General features: G+C 42.8%; 1 protein-coding gene across 2 annotated transcripts; it reads right to left on the bottom strand.

Moving 5' to 3' along the window:
* Positions 1-517: 517 nt before the first annotated feature.
* TSN (translin) lies at positions 518-10,016 on the bottom strand. 2 transcript variants are annotated; one of them, XM_040474785.1, is made up of 6 exons: positions 9,813-10,013; positions 8,563-8,656; positions 6,835-6,931; positions 5,038-5,153; positions 3,604-3,683; positions 518-2,706 (listed from the first exon to the last, which is right to left on the bottom strand). In XM_040474785.1, exons 1-6 carry the CDS (start codon positions 9,876-9,878, stop codon positions 2,473-2,475), a joined length of 687 nt encoding a protein of 228 aa, XP_040330719.1. In that variant the 5' UTR covers positions 9,879-10,013; the 3' UTR covers positions 518-2,472. The 2 variants fall into 2 exon arrangements, with proteins under 2 accessions (XP_040330719.1, XP_040330720.1); XM_040474786.1 differs by lacking the exon at positions 3,604-3,683 and having other exon boundaries at positions 9,813-10,016.
* Between the last annotated feature and the right edge of the window lie 6,402 nt (positions 10,017-16,418).

Raw genomic sequence — 16,418 nt, forward strand, 5'->3', positions numbered from 1 at the left:
GTCCTGCTGGCCATCTCCCCCTCAGGCTCAACTAGCATCATGAACCCAACACATTCAGAAGTCTTCCCACGCCAGCCCCTCCCCCGCCCCGACCTCAGCTAACAGCACCTAAATCGACTTAGTCTCCCAGACTAGAAACCGGACCATGAAGTCAGATTCCCTCCTCTCCCCTCTCTCACCCTCAGTCAAACCCTCAGTCCAGTCAATCCATTTAACCCTCTGTAGATGTTTCTTATTGTTGTTTGGAGCGGAGGGGTGATTTTTTTTTTTTTTTTTTTTTACTTGTTTACTGTTCATTACAGTGACTACTAAGAAAACAAATGACTTCAGGTTCAGGGAATACCTTATTTTGGCGTCAGGCAGACAATGATGCTCTGCCTGAAGAGTACAGTCCGGTCCAGACCGCGAAACAAGAAAGCCATGATTTCTGAGTGCACGCCACGAACTTTGCCGGTGGCTTTCTGCATCTGTACCTCGACTGCAGCCACTTAAAGTAAAGGACCCAAAACACTGCCAAAGAAGCTTTCGTTCTTTATTAAATTCTCTTAGGCGTCACCAGTATTATTCAAGTTTAAGACAGGGCAAATCTTATGAAGTATTTAAGGGTTCTCTTCTTATAAATAAATTTATAAAGAAAACATCCACTAATTCATCTCTACTTTTTCTAACCCGCTCAATCTTCTAGAGTCGAAAAGAACAATTCTGGTGCACTAAAACCAGAGCCGAGACTTTTCAATACCGTCAATTAAAATACTTTCAATTTAACTGAGCGGCTGGTGTCGTTCAATAATTTTAACTGTTACACAGCAGGATGTGCTTGTCACCCCTGGTCTTCTTCAGCCTCAACACACATTCAGAGTCCACTCTCCACGTAGAAGAAAACTACTACTGAACTTACTGCATGTATTTGATCATGTAATTTGAAGCCTTCTGTGCTCAATCCGGGCAGTGCTATTACTGCATATCTTAGATGACCACCCTAGGCACTTCAAAGACCCAAACGCCTTTCTTCCTTCTACACACTCTTCTGCAGAAAGAGCTGTCAAGAAAGTTGTTTAAAACCCAAAAATGCATAGCGATTGATGCTTCATTTCTACTTGTCCTCCTCATGATGGAAAATCTGGTCAGTCCTTAACTTGGCCTGAGAACGGCTCTGATAGCAATGCCAAATATTCCACTGCACAAACGGAACGCCTAAACTGGTAGCAGGCAGGAGAGGATGACACTTCTAAATGCTTTCTGTTATTCTGGAAACACTAGCATCTTCCTTTCAGTGAGCTCCAAAAAACCGTGGATGACGTCACCATTTTAAACCGTTTCAATTCAACAGCAAAAATTACACGGCGAGTATTCTTAGCACTATCTGAAAACCAGGAGGGGGAGGAGGGTGCCAACAAGGTTTACAGGACTTGCCCAAAACTGTAAATCTAAAACCTGACCGTTGGGATAGCTGCCAAAACCTGAAATTGCTTACTCTAAAAAACATTACCAAATCAGCTGGTCTTCCTTTTTAAATCCAAGGTTTTCTCTTTTTTCCAGACAAAGCACAGCATTTGTCTCTCAGAACATACCAGTCAGGGTATTGCTAATTAACTTGACTGGGTGGCTTTGTAGTCTCGGACCAGCCGGTCTAGCTGGCTGCTAGGAAAAAGGTTTCATAGCCTAAAAATATATTATATGAAGTGTTAGTTCAAGATGTGTGTGAAAACGATCTTTAAATTGCTGCAAGAGCAGAATGTTAAGGCAACATCAGAAAACAGAGGTGTTGTAAGACACTAAGCCCTACTCCCCACCTGGCAAAGAGAGCCAAATGATAAGATGTGACTCAATCCCTTAATACAAAAACGTCCCGAGATAATCTGAGCTTGACTTTGCAATTTTCTCTTTTATATTTTGATGGCAGTGAGAGAGACCCTGGGGCTGTAACTCCCTTGCAAAAAAATGTCAACATATGATTTACTCACGAGGCTTAAAATAACGAAAGAAAATATAAAATAAGTTGTCCTTTGCTTGGCAACCATCCTTTTTAATTACTCATTTTTATCCGGTATCCAGGCTACACATACCTGGGTATGGATGGCTAATTTGGATATAGAAAACACCAAGGATCACTTCTGGAAGAAACACAAGACCATAAACTTCTCAATCAGTACATCAACAGCATCAGGGTGAGCAAAAAAAGGACTTTACCAAGAGACTGACATTTACACTTTCCGACAGAACTGAAATACATTGAATTACAGAGCAAATTCACTGAAACGACAAAGAAAGTCTGTCCTTGAAAAGGCTATTGTTTCACCCCCAGAAAAAAGCGTTTCCATTTGGATACTTCCACCACACAACCAACCGGTTAAAAAAATAAAGCGCGGTGTTTAGCAACGGGGCAAGGCTAACTACCCGAGAGGCAAGGGGTCCACCCCCACCGGCGACCGCTGAGGTCAGCAGGGCCCGGCGCCAGCGGAGCCTCCGGCTTCACTTCTCGGCACACGCCGCGGCCGTCTCCTTGTTGAAGCCCCGGATGGAGAGATCGTAGACCACCTCCTCCACCTTCTTCACGTCATACTTCAAGCCGTCGTAGCGCTTCCTCAGGGAGTCGTTTTTCAGGTTGAGAAGGCGGAAGCCCGAATCCAGCTCGTTGATGAAGGTGGAGATGTGGAGCGGCCGGGAGTAGTCTCCGGCGGTCACGCTGTTGACGGACAGCCTCGACTACACGAGGGAAGGGAAACCGAGACACCTTACAACAGGCCTCGTGAGCACGTCTTCCTCCGCATCACAACCAAGAGACCCCCAAGGCCCCCAACTTTCCCACGCTGCCTTTCCGAATTACATGTTGACCACCGCTTAACATTACGATGTTACTTCAAGACTTAAGAGATCGTTCCCTTTCTGTTGGGGGTTTCTGTGGTCTACAAGTTTCCATCCATGCGAATCAAGACTAGTGGGAACACCTTTATGACAGCCTTTTTTTCTTCTTTAGAATTGTCTCCATAGGACAATTTCTCAAGAGACAGATGAAGAGAATAAAAGAAAAACAACCTATATACAGTTAAATTAGTCCCTGAAGCAAGTATACGTATTGACACAGTTACTAGGAATGTGTGTGTCTTGCCACCACTTTGAAAGGGAGAGGCATTACCATCTTTTAAAAATTCACACATTTGGGGCGCCTGGGTGGCTCAGTCAGTTAAGCGTCCAACTTCAGCTCAGATCACAATCTCACGGTCCGTTAGTTCGAGCCCCGCGTCGGGCTCTGGGCTGATGGCTCAGAGCCTGAAGCCTGCTTCCGATTCTGTGTCTCCCTCTCTCTCTGCCCCTCCCCCGTTCATGCTCTGTCTCTCACTGTCTCAAAAATTAAAAAAAACGTTAAAAAAAATTTTTTTTTTTTTTTTTAAATTCACACATTAGTCAGTACGCACAGGCTGCCCATTGTATGAACTGGCCTTTCTCTGATGACTAGCAAAGCAGCACACACAGCACATGATGACAAACTGGTGACAGATAGAGGGCTTAGAAAAGACTTCCTGAATTTCTGTGCCCATTTTAAAAACTGACAGCGAGGTGGGAAGATCAAAAACGCAAATGGCAAATTACTAAGCTTCTTACCAATTCACTGGCAAGAATTAGAACTCCCGAGAGATAATCTTCCACATCCAGATGAAAGCCTTTCTCCCGATCTGGCTCAACTAAAAAATACACCAAAGTAAAAATAAGGTCATGATGTGAACAGAATGTGAGCCTAAGAATATAAAATACTATATATACACACACATACATATACACGCACACACATATTGTTTCTCTCAAAGGAAAAAAAGATCTTTTAAAACTATATGATGTGCTCATACTTTTGGCAACTAGGCCTCATTGTGGATTTTTGATCTCTTAAGACTTCAATTTTTCCTTTCATTCTTCCCTCAGAAAGTACTATCACCCAGAACATTATCTAGTTATATCAGAGAATACCTATGTTTTTGGACAAAGCATGTCGCAGCATTTAAAGGAGAAGCCATGACACCCTTAAGTGATATTCACATGGTTCACACGGGCACACGAATGTATGAATGCACATACACGTGCACAAAGTGAGAAGACCTCACAAATGTGGCAAAATGTTGGGGAGCCTGGGTGGCTCATTCGGTTGAACATCTGACTCTTAATTTCAGCTCAGGTCATGATCCCAGGGTTGTGGGATCGAGCCCCACATTGAGCATGGAGCCGGCTCAGAGTTCTCTCTCCCTCTGCTCCCTACCCCCTTCACGCACACTAAAATAAAAATTAAAAATTAAAAATTAAAAATTGTGGGGGTGCCTGGGTGGCTCAGTCGGTTAAGCAACCAACTTCAGCTTGAGTCATGATCTCACAGATCATGAGTTCAAGCCCGTCAGGATCTGAGCTGTCAGCTTCAGATTCTGTGTCTCCCTCTCTCTCTGCCCCTCCCCAGCTTGCACTCTGTCTCTCTCAAAAATAAACAGTAAAAAAATAATAATAATAAAGTAAAATAATTTTTTAAAGACATGGCAAAATGTTAACAAGCAGAAAATCTAAGTGGTCTTCACTGTACTATTCTTTCAACTTTCTGTAGGCTTGAATTTTTTAAAAAAAAATTTTTTTAATGTTTATTTATTTTTGAGACAGAGACAGAGCATGAACAGGGGAGGGTCAGAGAGAGAAGGAGGCACAAAATCTGAAACAGGCTCGAGGCTCCGAGCTGTCAGCACAGAGCCCGACGCAGGGCTCGAACTCACGGAGTGTGAGATCATGACCTGAGCCGAAGTCGGCCGCTTAACCGACTGAGCCACCCAGGCGCCCCTGTAGGCTTGAATTTTTAAAAACTAAATTTTAAAAACTAAAAGCAACACCCAAGTACAAAAAGCAAGCCACTACATGTTCTTACTTTTTGTGTTTCCAAGTCACTATTTTTCCATTTAGTTCTCGTATGTTCTAATAAGTAGGAAGTATAAGCAACAGCCTCCCCCACAACCAAAAATTAAGCGACCGTGCCTGATTGTGTAGACCGACGCTATAGGAGACACTTACTGCCAAGAATTTCTGTAACCGCTTCTCGAGTCACTAGTGTTTCTGATTCCAAGTACACAACAAATGCTGCCAAGAAGACCAAACGCTGCAACACAAACCTCCAGTGCTCATGAAATCTGCACGGATAGAAGCTCATTTAGGTGGAAGGATTAGGGGCTTTATAAAAGATAAATTTAGTACGGTCGTAGTCAAACATTTTGGAAATACAATGCTTTTCCAAATCAAATCCATGTGAAACCCCAACATAAAAAACATGTAAAAACATGCCATTTAAGTATATTAGATGGATTTAATATAAGTTTTACAAGTTCACATTTATAGCAATTACTTATTAGAAGTTTAGTAGACAAACGAGAAGCATGATCCAACTTCAACGAATATAAAGATATTTACAATCGAAGATTATGGACAAGAACAACTGTGCTTGTGAAGTTTAATCAGTAAAAACAATGATACTGCTGAGAAAAATTAAAACTGGCGACGGCAGATTGATGAGAACTGCACTGTACATCAGCCTCAATACCTAACTTAATCTCACATTTTGAGTGTAGAATATTAAAAAAAAAATCTTGATTTATACATATAATAACTACCATTTGGAATCACTAAACCGACACTTAAACCTTCAGGATCCTGCAGTTAAACTGAGCTAGAAGCCTGAAAAAAAAAAAAATAGGAAATTTTATACCCCCAAATATTAATGCTATGCCTCCTGAATTTCAAATATGGCAAATTCAAAAAAAAATTTTCAATACAATACAGGTCAAATAAAACCCTCTAAGGGCCAAATCACCCAGAGGTCAGCCTCTGTGTGACCTCCAAACTACCCGATCTCTCAAGATCCTGCCAATCCTATCGTTCAAGGTCTCTCTACATCCGTTATTACCTTACAGCAGGGTCAGCAAACTTTTTCTGCGAAGGGCCAGATAGTAACATTTTAGGCCTTGTGAGCCACATTCAGTCTCTGTCACATATTCTTATCTGGGTGTTTTTCTTTTTTTAACAACCCTTTAAAATATAAGCAATTCTCAGCTTCCAGAGGCGGCGGGCCACAGGCAGTGTGCCAACCCCTGCCTTAAATTATCCTGTGGAGCTGTATTACCCACTTCCCACATACATGTCTTGTTTTGTGCCCACATGTGTCTTAACAGAACATCTTTTTCAGTAGAAAAGAGACATAAGTAGAGATTTTAGGTTCTTATTCACTGTATTTCATCAATACTCAGATGCAGTTCTTTCCAATTTAACATCTGTGAGGCTGGGATGCTTTTTACAATCTATAAATTTCACAATTATGACTGGCAGCAAATTTTCTTCCCTAAATAATGGAGACTCTTAAAAATTAACGGTGCTATAGGTCAACAAGTTACAGAATATTAGCTAAAATGTTATTTGGCAGTATAATTCAAACTTTGAGGAAAAACTCAACTCCATTTATATAGTGCCCTCTAATCCCATAACCTTAATAGCATAGACATGGTTCACCCAATTTCACAAGCAACTTAAATATACTAAAAAGATACTCTATTTGACCTTAATACAACAAATATTTTTTAATTCCTTTTTCATTGTAAAAATTATGTTTTCCTTAGGAAAATTCTCAAAGGGAGGGGAAAAAAATCCCCATCTCTGTCACCATTAAAATACCACCACTAATAATAGTCTGACTCTTTTTCCTTGTTTCTTCTACACAGAGAGGTTTTTACTTCGTTCTCAGCAATCATTCGGTACGTATAATTTTTGTCCTGCCTTTATTTTTACTTGACATTACAAAATAATACGACTTTTCTTACAAACCTGTAATACTGTTCAGCAGGGAACTTGGTCTTCAACGATGTTAGATGTGTTTTCACTGTACCAAAATGTTCTCGAGCTTTCAAACACCTCTTTGGAACTGATCACAAAAAGATAATCAAACACAATAATGAGTAAGATTTACCAAATTTCAAATACAGTTCTGGCTTAATAATCTACAGTCTCTCTGGAAATAAATCAACTCTTAAAAAAAAAAAAAATCTCATGACCAAATGCAGGGTATGCATCTCTACTTTCCAATCTGGCTCTCAAAATTCCAACTCTAGTTTCCCTACTCATTAACCAACACTGAAAAATAGACAAAAACTTGCTGAAAGGGAATAATATTTAGCAAACAAGTCAGTAAGCTGTCATAAATAATGTCATCCTTGGGGTGCCTGGGTGGCTCAGTTAGTTAAGCGTCCAACTCTTGGTTTCTGCTCGGTTCATGACCTAGCAGTTCGTGGGTTCGAGCCATGCATCAGACTGTGCACTGACAATGCAGAGCCTGCTTGGGGTTCTCTCTCTCCTTCTCTCTCTCTCTGCCCCCCCCCCCCATCCCATATCTCTCTAGCTCTCAAAATAAACTAACTTCAAAAAAAATTAAAAATATAATAATAATTGTGGGGCCATGCACCAGCTGCTATTCCAAAAGGATCCCTAAAATTGGACAGCTTCTAGCTCCCACATTTGGTCAAAAAGCTTTATCAATAATACTCAGACTGACCGACTCCATATCACTGAGAAAAAAGACTTTCCTGTGACACCTGTAAGTTACACCATTGTATCATTCTCTACCTGAAAATATATTTCAGCTCTTTTAGTTGTGCTGGCTACATCCTACATTGAAGATCCCATGTTTAAACTTATCATATGTGATTTCCATGAAAGATGGTGACTATAAACCCATTAGGAACCTTTTACACTGAACATTTCTTACATACAAATGCATATTAAACCATATTCAATGAATCAAAGACTGTGTTTATTTCTCTTTTAATGTTTATTTTGAGAGAGAGAGCAAGCAAGCAGGGGCAGAGAGAGAATCCCAAGCAGGCTTCATGCCATCAGTGCAGAGTCGGACACGGGGCTCAATCTCACTCTCTTGGACTGTGAGATCATGACCTGAGCTGAAATCAAGAGTCAGACACTTAACTGACTGAGCCACCCAGGTGCCCCACGAAAGATTGGGTTTAAAAACAAGAGAGCCATATAAAAGATACACAAGAGAACTACAAACCTACAACAATTATCACATTAGAATCACATTACTACATTACTACGTGCAAGTGGAAAATCAACCATAACACACAGAATTCCAGAATTCTGTAAACCTATAAAACACTCAACTCACCTACTTCTCCATAGGATATGAGGGACATTTTTCTTAATAAAATGATAACAAACTTGAAATGTCTTCTGAATGGAAATTAACTCTTTTAAGTGAAAGACTCATAATTTGGACTCTTAAAAAATATTCAAAATCAATGGGGCACCAGAGTGGCTCAGTCAGTTAGGTGTACGACTCTTGATTTCGGCTCAGGTCATGATCTCGTGTTCGTGGAATCAAGCCCCACGTCGGGCTCTGTGCTAGCAGTGCAGAGCCTACTTGGGATTCTCTCTCTCCCTCGTTCTCTGCCCCTCCCCTGCTCTCTTGCGCGCTCTCTCTCTCTCAAAAGAAATAAATAAACTTAAAAAGAAAAATCTTCAAAATCAAAACAAAGAACTTACTGTCCTGAAAACCAGCACCCTGATGGACCCCTTGCAGTAAAGTTAAAATCTCTCGAGCTGTTTGTTCTAAACTCTGTACAACTTTTCGGATTTCCTAGAAAGAATTAAAAATCAAAGTATCAGATAAACTCAATGTAACTATTTTCATAACCTCAAACCAGATATATCAGACAGCACAGGTTAAGTACCTATGACACCTTCACACACATTTAAAACTCCAACCATCTTTACTGAACTGAACTGGTACAGAAAATATCCAGGTTTGAATCCCAACGTTGCCACTTACTTCCTCTGTGAGACCTTCAAGAGGTCACTACAGGGCCTGAGATTTCTCATGCAGCCTTCAAAGGATAATCGCCACCCACCCCAAATATCCCACTGAAACACTATAAATATCAAAAGAAATGAAATATCTGAATGCAATTTGTAAAAAAGAAAAATGCAATGCAATACGAAGAGTGGGTGCTTTTCAATCATTTTATGAATATTCACAGCACATTTATGTGAGAAGCACTGTGTAAATACTGGTTCCCAATTAGTCCCTTCCTTCTTGCCGTTTAGAGCATAATAGGGTAGACAGACGTTTAAAAAATACGGATCGCACAAAATTTTCTAACGTGAATTCTCTACTAAAAAACATGACAGATTGTGAGGTCAAGAATATGAATACGAAGTAACCACCAGGAAAGGAGAGGAAAGATGCGAATTCCAGGAAAAGCACAGTACATGCAAATATCCTGAGGCAAGAAACTCTCTGCGGAACTAGAAAAAAAAAAAAGATAACTAAACTGAACATAAAACACAACGGAAGATGGCGTAAAATGAGATGGAGGGAGGGGAGAAGACACCTGTGGGCTACAGTAGAATCTGGATTATTATTCTATGTGGAATAAGAAGCCATAAGAGAGTTTTAAAGAGAGGAGGCCACACGTGCTACAACAAACAGTGAAACGCGTGTTCTCTGAGTCCCAAGCGCTGAGCCTTCGACATAAACAAGCGCCAGAAAGCAGGAAGACTGACACTCAAACGAGGTGGGCGATGCCGAAGAGCCGAGACTCGAACACACAGAATCAGGACCGGAGAGCAGAATCGGGGGCGGGAGAGGAAGGTTCCCTAAGCTGATACAAGAGGGGAAGCAACCCATCCCCGGAGGCTTCCCCACTGCTCGAGACAGAGCGACAGAGGAGGGCCGGGCGCGGTGGCCAAGCAAGAAAGGAAAGGGAAAGGGGAGGGGAAGAGAGGAGGCTCGCCTCTCGGATGTCCTGCTCGGCAGCCAAAAAACCCTGCAGCTCCACGAAGATCTCGCTCACAGACATGGCGCCGGCTGCACAACAATCGACCAGAGCGGCAAGTGTGGCCGCCGAAAAGCGTTTCAGAGCCCACCGGCGCAGTCAGTCGCAACGCCAGCCGCCGCCGCCGCGTCCACCCGGCCCTACGCTACGGACGTCGCTGGGGTCCTCCGAGGTCCGCGGCGCGCAGGATCCTGGGCTGTCCGCCGTGCTGCCTGATGTGCCGCGGCGGGAGCCGAGGCGCGCGCTCAGGGGGCGGGGCGGGAAATGCTGGGCGGGGCTTTCATCTGGGGAACTTCGAACAGGCAACGCCGGAAACCTTCCGCTAAGCGGGGAGAAGGGTGCCCGGGGGCCAGTGGGCCTGAAGGGGCGGGGCGGGCTTGGAGGCTGAGCAAACAAGCGCAACGCTTAACGTTGTTTTTTTGCTGTGGCGGATGGGAGGAGAAATGTTTCAATACTGAAGCATTTGCGTAAAAATACAGGTGCAGAAAAACGTAGAGAGAGTGCAATCTCCGTGTGGAAACATGCGTCGTATTTGCAAAGAATACACGGGAAATAAAAGGGGGGGGGGGGAGTACAGGATGGATTGCGAGGGAAAAATTTTAATTCCTTCCCTGTATGACTGTATAACCTATTTAAATTATATGGATCTTTAAAGCGTGTATGGTGGGAAATTTCTCTTCTACTCAACTAACACCTCCTTATCCCGATTCCCTTGAGGCAAGCGCCTTAAGGATGTCTTGACGTTGCAGAGTTATTCCATACATCTGTTCTACAAATAGAAATGTGTATGAATGCGTTGGGTCAACCTGAACATAAAAAGATACTATGAGAGCCAAACAAGTGTTTGAGATTTAAGAATTGCAATTCGGTGAGCACAGACTCCAGCAATAATCAAATAAGTGTCCCTCCTGCAGGGTGAAAGCAAGGGTTGGGGGGGCGGGTGGGAAGGCGGGGAGAACCACATGACTTTGATAAAAAAAAAAAAAGATAATTTATACTAACAGGCTAAGGGCTAATACGCTTTTGGTTACACACTGATAACTATTCTGTTGACAAACGAAGCTATTCTTGATATATATTACTCTTATGATTGGGAAGAGTCTTATGATTGGGAAGCCTGTGGTCCTGTTGATTTTAGGAGCAATTGCTTGTGGAACAATGGCTTCTAGACCAGTCCTTTTGTCCAGTTCAAGGGTTAATTAGCCATTTGTTATAGAACGGGAAATGGAGCTTTTCTCGAAATAGGGTCTCTCATGTCTAGAAATTTTATATTTATATACATAATTGTACACGATTCCACAGTAGAATGCACTCTCCAAATGATTTAAAATGATTACTTATTTCAACTAGATGGGGGTTGTTTGCTTTGTGTGAGAGGTTATTCTAAAACTTACAAGAAAGACATTGTAACTTCATTATACTTTTGTAAAGTGGATATTAATGTTACCTTATAAATGAAATAACTATAGTAACAGATTAATTGACTTGCCTAAGGTCGTATGCAGCTGGTAAATGTTGAAGCTGGAATCCAAATGCTTTGTCTTAATTTCTATGTTATTGTTCGTCTATGTACCATTTAACAATAATATTTGCAAGAGGATTCAAATGCCTTATCTAACTTGACCCCTACAACTTTAAAATGTGACAGGCTAGAAAAGCTGTTTTGACAAATTGCTCAAACCCAATATTTTTATTTTATTTTTATTTTATTACTATTTTTTGCCTGTGTTCCTCTGACATCAGATGCCATTTTGTGGTGTAACATAAGCAGTAGAATCTCCTAATTCACAAAAAAGAATGAAAATAGGAACAGAAGCTCATTTTTATTTAGACTTGGTACTTGCCAAACACGTTCTTAGCACCACCACTTTTTGTGTATTGACTGACTTCATATAAATCCGAAATCATTTTTCAAATCCTGCAACATTTCTCTCTATTCCCACTCAAAATAAAGATCATGAGTTTTGAAACTAGCAGACATAAGAGTCTGCCAAATCTCTTTTTTTCTAAAAATCTAAATGATTTAAGCATCCCCTAAGGGTGTCTTTTCTCAATTGTCAGATCAGCATTCAATAACACCTGTCTCTAAAAGTTTGGAGAACTATAAATGTGCACAAGAGTACTTTCTGTCCCTGTGAATTTGACTCTTCTAGGTACCTCAAAGAAGTGGAATCATATGGTATTGTCTTTTTGTAACTGGCTTATTACACATAGGATAATGATCTCAGAGTTCATCTGTGTTGTACCATGTGTCAGAATTTCATTCCTTCTTGAGGCTGAATAATATTCCATTTTATGTGTGTACCACATGTTATTTATCCGTTCATCCTTCAATAGAAATTTTGGTTGTTTCCTCCTTTTGGCTGTTGTGAAGAATGCCGTTATGAGCATAGCTATGCAAGTATCACTTGAAGTTCCTGTTTTCAATGGTTTGAGGTATATAATGTTAACCTGAGAAATAAAACAGACAGTTATTTTACCAGGAAAAGGTGTTGTTTGTTGGGGAATAACAGAGAATTGCAATTCAGGTCAAACAAACTGTGGCAAAATTATAGCCAAGTGGGGGAGGGGGGGACAAACGGGAGGAATCCTCTTGTAGAGAGGGCAGTGGGAAGTTGGGAGGCTGTTATAAACAAAAAGTTCATGGATGTAAACTGGGAGTTCCAAATGTAGTGATTTTTCATTGGCTGGCCTGTGACTGTTTCTCCGTTGGCTGGGCTATTGCTGGGGTCAGGGAGGAGGAAAGCCTTTCTTCTTCCTGCTGGGGGAGTAAGGTGGTATCCGAGGCGGAAGTCAGTCTCTTTCCGCTGGAAGTGCAATTGACCACAGCAGTGGGACCCGGAAGCTTTCCCAGCCAAAGTTCCCAACCCTATTTTAGTGAGGTTTCCCTTTCGCCCATCCCCCCACAGCTCAAATGGAAACATCATGAGATTATAACTCTTAGGATAGTGTTTTATAGATGTACATTATAGAGATGATCTTACTTATTTCTACATAGGGAAAGCAGAGCGTGCTCCTGAAGGGGCTGAATTATCGATCACCTGACCCTCCTCAGAACTTTTCTCAGTGTCTGTCAAACACTCAATAGACACGCGGTGAGTGAATCTGCTTTACCAAATTGCCCTGCCGTGCCGATGTGACAATCACACTCTGTTTTAATGTGTAAATATCTTCTAAGTGCTACAATCTGATCAGGGAGTAGGGGAGCCTCCCTTAAATTTGTAATGTGTGTTTAAACTTTTCTTGGGGCGCCTGGGTGGCTCAGTCGGTTAAGCGGCCGACTTCGGCTCAGGTCATGATCTCACGGTCCGTGAGTTCGAGCCCCGCGTCGGGCTCTGGGCTGACAGCTCGGAGCCTGGAGTCTGTTTCCGATTCTGTGTCTCCCTCTCTCTGACCCTCCCCCGTTCATGCTCTGTCTCTCTCTGTCTCAAAAATAAATAAACGTTAAAAAAAAAAAAAAACGTTTCTTATTATATTGACATTTCTTTGGGACATTCCCGATTTATGTGCTTTACACATATTTCTATTAAAGTTTTCATTGGGGGGGGGGGGGCGCCTGAGTGCCCCCAACTGACCTCAGTCAGTTGAGCGTCTGACTTTGGCTCAGGTCATGATCTCGAAGTTCATGAGTTTGAGCCCCACATCAGACTCACTGCCATCAGTACCAGAAGCTATCAGCACGGAGCCCACTTTGGATCCTCTGTCCCCCTCTCTCTTGGTCCCTCCCCCACTTGTGCACACACTCTCTCTCAAAAATAAATTAAAAAACAAAGTTTTCACTTTTGTCTTACTCATTTCTAATAAATTTTGTCACTTAAAATTAATATTTCTCACTTTTTTTAATGTTTCTTTATTGGTGAAGGAGAGAGACAGCATGAATGGGGAAGAGCAGAGAGAGGGAGACACAGGATCCAAAGCAGGCTCCAGGCTCTGAGCTATCAGCACAGAGCCCAACACAGAGTCTCGAACTGTGAGATCGTAACCTGAGCTGAAGTTGGACGCTTTGCCGAGTGAGCCACGCAGGTGCCCCAATATTTCTCACTTTTATGTAATTTTTGAAATAATCTTTTAAATGGAGACAGTGTTAATGTGGTTTTATTTGTGGAACAAAGATGCCATATTCATTAACTCAGTCCTTTATCAAAGGCTGTTTTGTTTGGTTCCAGTTTTTCCCATTATAAATAGCATTGTGATAAACGTCTTTGTAAGCCCTTCTCAAGATTGCAAATCATTTTTAATAGGTCCTATTTTTAAAATTCTTGATATATTTTGCCAAATCACTATCCAGAGAGATTAAACTAATTTCCACTCCCCTGCCCACCACAGCCTGAAAAAGCCAACTTGGCTACACTCTTCCCAGCGCGAATATTAACACCGCAAACATCCCAGGCTAATTTCAGGGGGAAATTATACCTCTCTTAATAGCATGGAAAACTATGTAACTGGTGATGCGCTTCTGCAAGGCTCTTTGAAGGGCAAAAGAGTAGAAACCGAAGACAGTTTGGGTGTCATTGCCTGCAGTCAGAGAGCAGGAAGAAGGGGTTAGGGAATCAGCGAAAGAGGGAGAATAGGAGACAGGCCTCAGGTTCTGCCTCATTTGTACCCATGGGATTTTATAATAGATAACGGAGTGACAGCATGGAGAGGTCCGTGTCATTGAAAGAAGAATGTATCACATTTCCCAAGAGGACAGGGCAGCCCATGCCCTGCAGGGGACCGCATGGGGAAGCTCCAGGTTTGGTCTGGAGGCAGAAGCAGGACTGAGGGAAAACCTGAACCAGATGCCTTTACTGGGGTTTCTGCAGGAAAGGCAAGGCAGGGCAAGGTAACTAGCCTAGGACTGGCCAGCCTGAATAATCCTCATGGGCTCTACGCTGGTATCTGGTCATGGCATGATTTAAGACCAGGGAAATCTTGACTTGCCATAAGAGTTGGGTAAGGAAGTGGCATAAGAAAGACACACCCCAGGGGCTCCTGGGTGTCTCAGTCAGTTGAGCGTCCAACTGGGGCTTAGGTCGTGATCTCGCAGTTTGTGGGTTTGAGCCCCCTGCTATCAGTGCAGAGTCTGCTTCGGATCCTCTGTCTCCCTCTCTCTCTGCCCCTCCCCTGCACTCTCCCCCTCTTTCTCTCTCTCTCAAAAATAAATAAACATTAAAAAATAAATAAAAAGTAGTGTCCCTACTGCACCAGAGGGCACAGACTCCCCCAAGAGATCGACCTTCACAATCATGTCACCCAAACTCTTCCTTATGGAAGAAAAAGCTGGGGATTTCCCCCAGCACAGGGCTCAGGGGTTAACGGTTCCCGGGCTCTCTGAACAGGATGCCACATCAACTCCTGTGACCACCTGTCCAGGTCCCAGAGTGACCCTTGGGTCCTGGGCAGCAGAGGCACAGCCCAACGAGATGTTACCCAACAGGGCCAGGGTGAACATCACCAGCAGTCGCTTTTAACGGAGAGTGCCTGACAATGTTTGGGAGGGGAAAAAAAAAAAAAAAAAAAAAAAAAGCCGGTGAAGTCTGGGCTGCGGTGAGAACCTGGGGTCAGAAATCCAAATTCGAGATGTTGGCACGGCCATTGTCTCTCTGAAGACTATAGGAGAGAGTCCTTCTTTACCTCCCCTAGCTTCTGCTGGTTGCCAGGCATCTTTCACATTCCTCGGCTTGCAAACACATCACTCCATTCTCTGCCTCTGTTATCAAGTGGCATTGTGTGTGTGTGCATGTGTGTGTGTGTCCAAATTTCTCTCTTTATGTAAAGACACTAGCTATTGGAATAGGGCCCATCCTACTCCAGCACGACCTCGTCTTGATTACACCTGCAAGGGCTCTGTTTCCATCACATGTACGGTGGCAGGGGGGAGACTTAAATTTATCTTGGGGAGGACACATTTCACTCAGTACAGTGATCAATCCCCAAATCTCTGCTCCTGTTACCCAAAGTGAGATCTATGGAGCATATGAATTGCCTGGTGGGCGAAGGGGGTTTGTTTCTAAGCAGATTCTGATTCATAGGTCTGGGATGGGGCCCCAGATTCTGTGTTTCTACTGTACAGGCTTACTGTCCGCTCTTCCCACACATACACCTGGGCGCCAGCCAAACTTGGCCATCCCGGGTGCCAGAACACCTGCCACCACGATCCCCCGCACCAGCTCTGTTTGGACTGCTGCTGTCGCCTCCACTCCACTCCACTCCACACCCTACTTTCCCTGTGTTAAAGAACAAAATCCAGGGGCACCTGTCTGGCTCAGTTGGTAGAGCATCCAACTCTTGATCTCAGAAACTCTTGATCTTAGAAAACTACTAGCCCCCAACGCAGTCACTTATGTTAAGGACCCGTGTGAGTAAATGAAGACTTAATACCTAACTGGACTATAGTTCACACCCCACCCCCACCCCCGTAAACTTTAATCTGCCAAACTGGAGGTCATTCTGATAGATCCCTTCCCTCTGCCTTAGGAGGGTGACAGGTGACAATGCATTATTTTCTAATAATTCCCCTCCCATCCCCTTTGCCTTTAAAAAGCTTTCCTTTTCTGCAGCTCCATGGAGTTCCTTTCGACT

The sequence above is a fragment of the Herpailurus yagouaroundi genome, unplaced genomic scaffold (genome assembly GCF_014898765.1).
Source record: "Herpailurus yagouaroundi ecotype Mexico unplaced genomic scaffold, PumYag 140, whole genome shotgun sequence".
In the NCBI taxonomy this organism is placed as follows: Eukaryota; Metazoa; Chordata; class Mammalia; order Carnivora; family Felidae; genus Herpailurus; species Herpailurus yagouaroundi.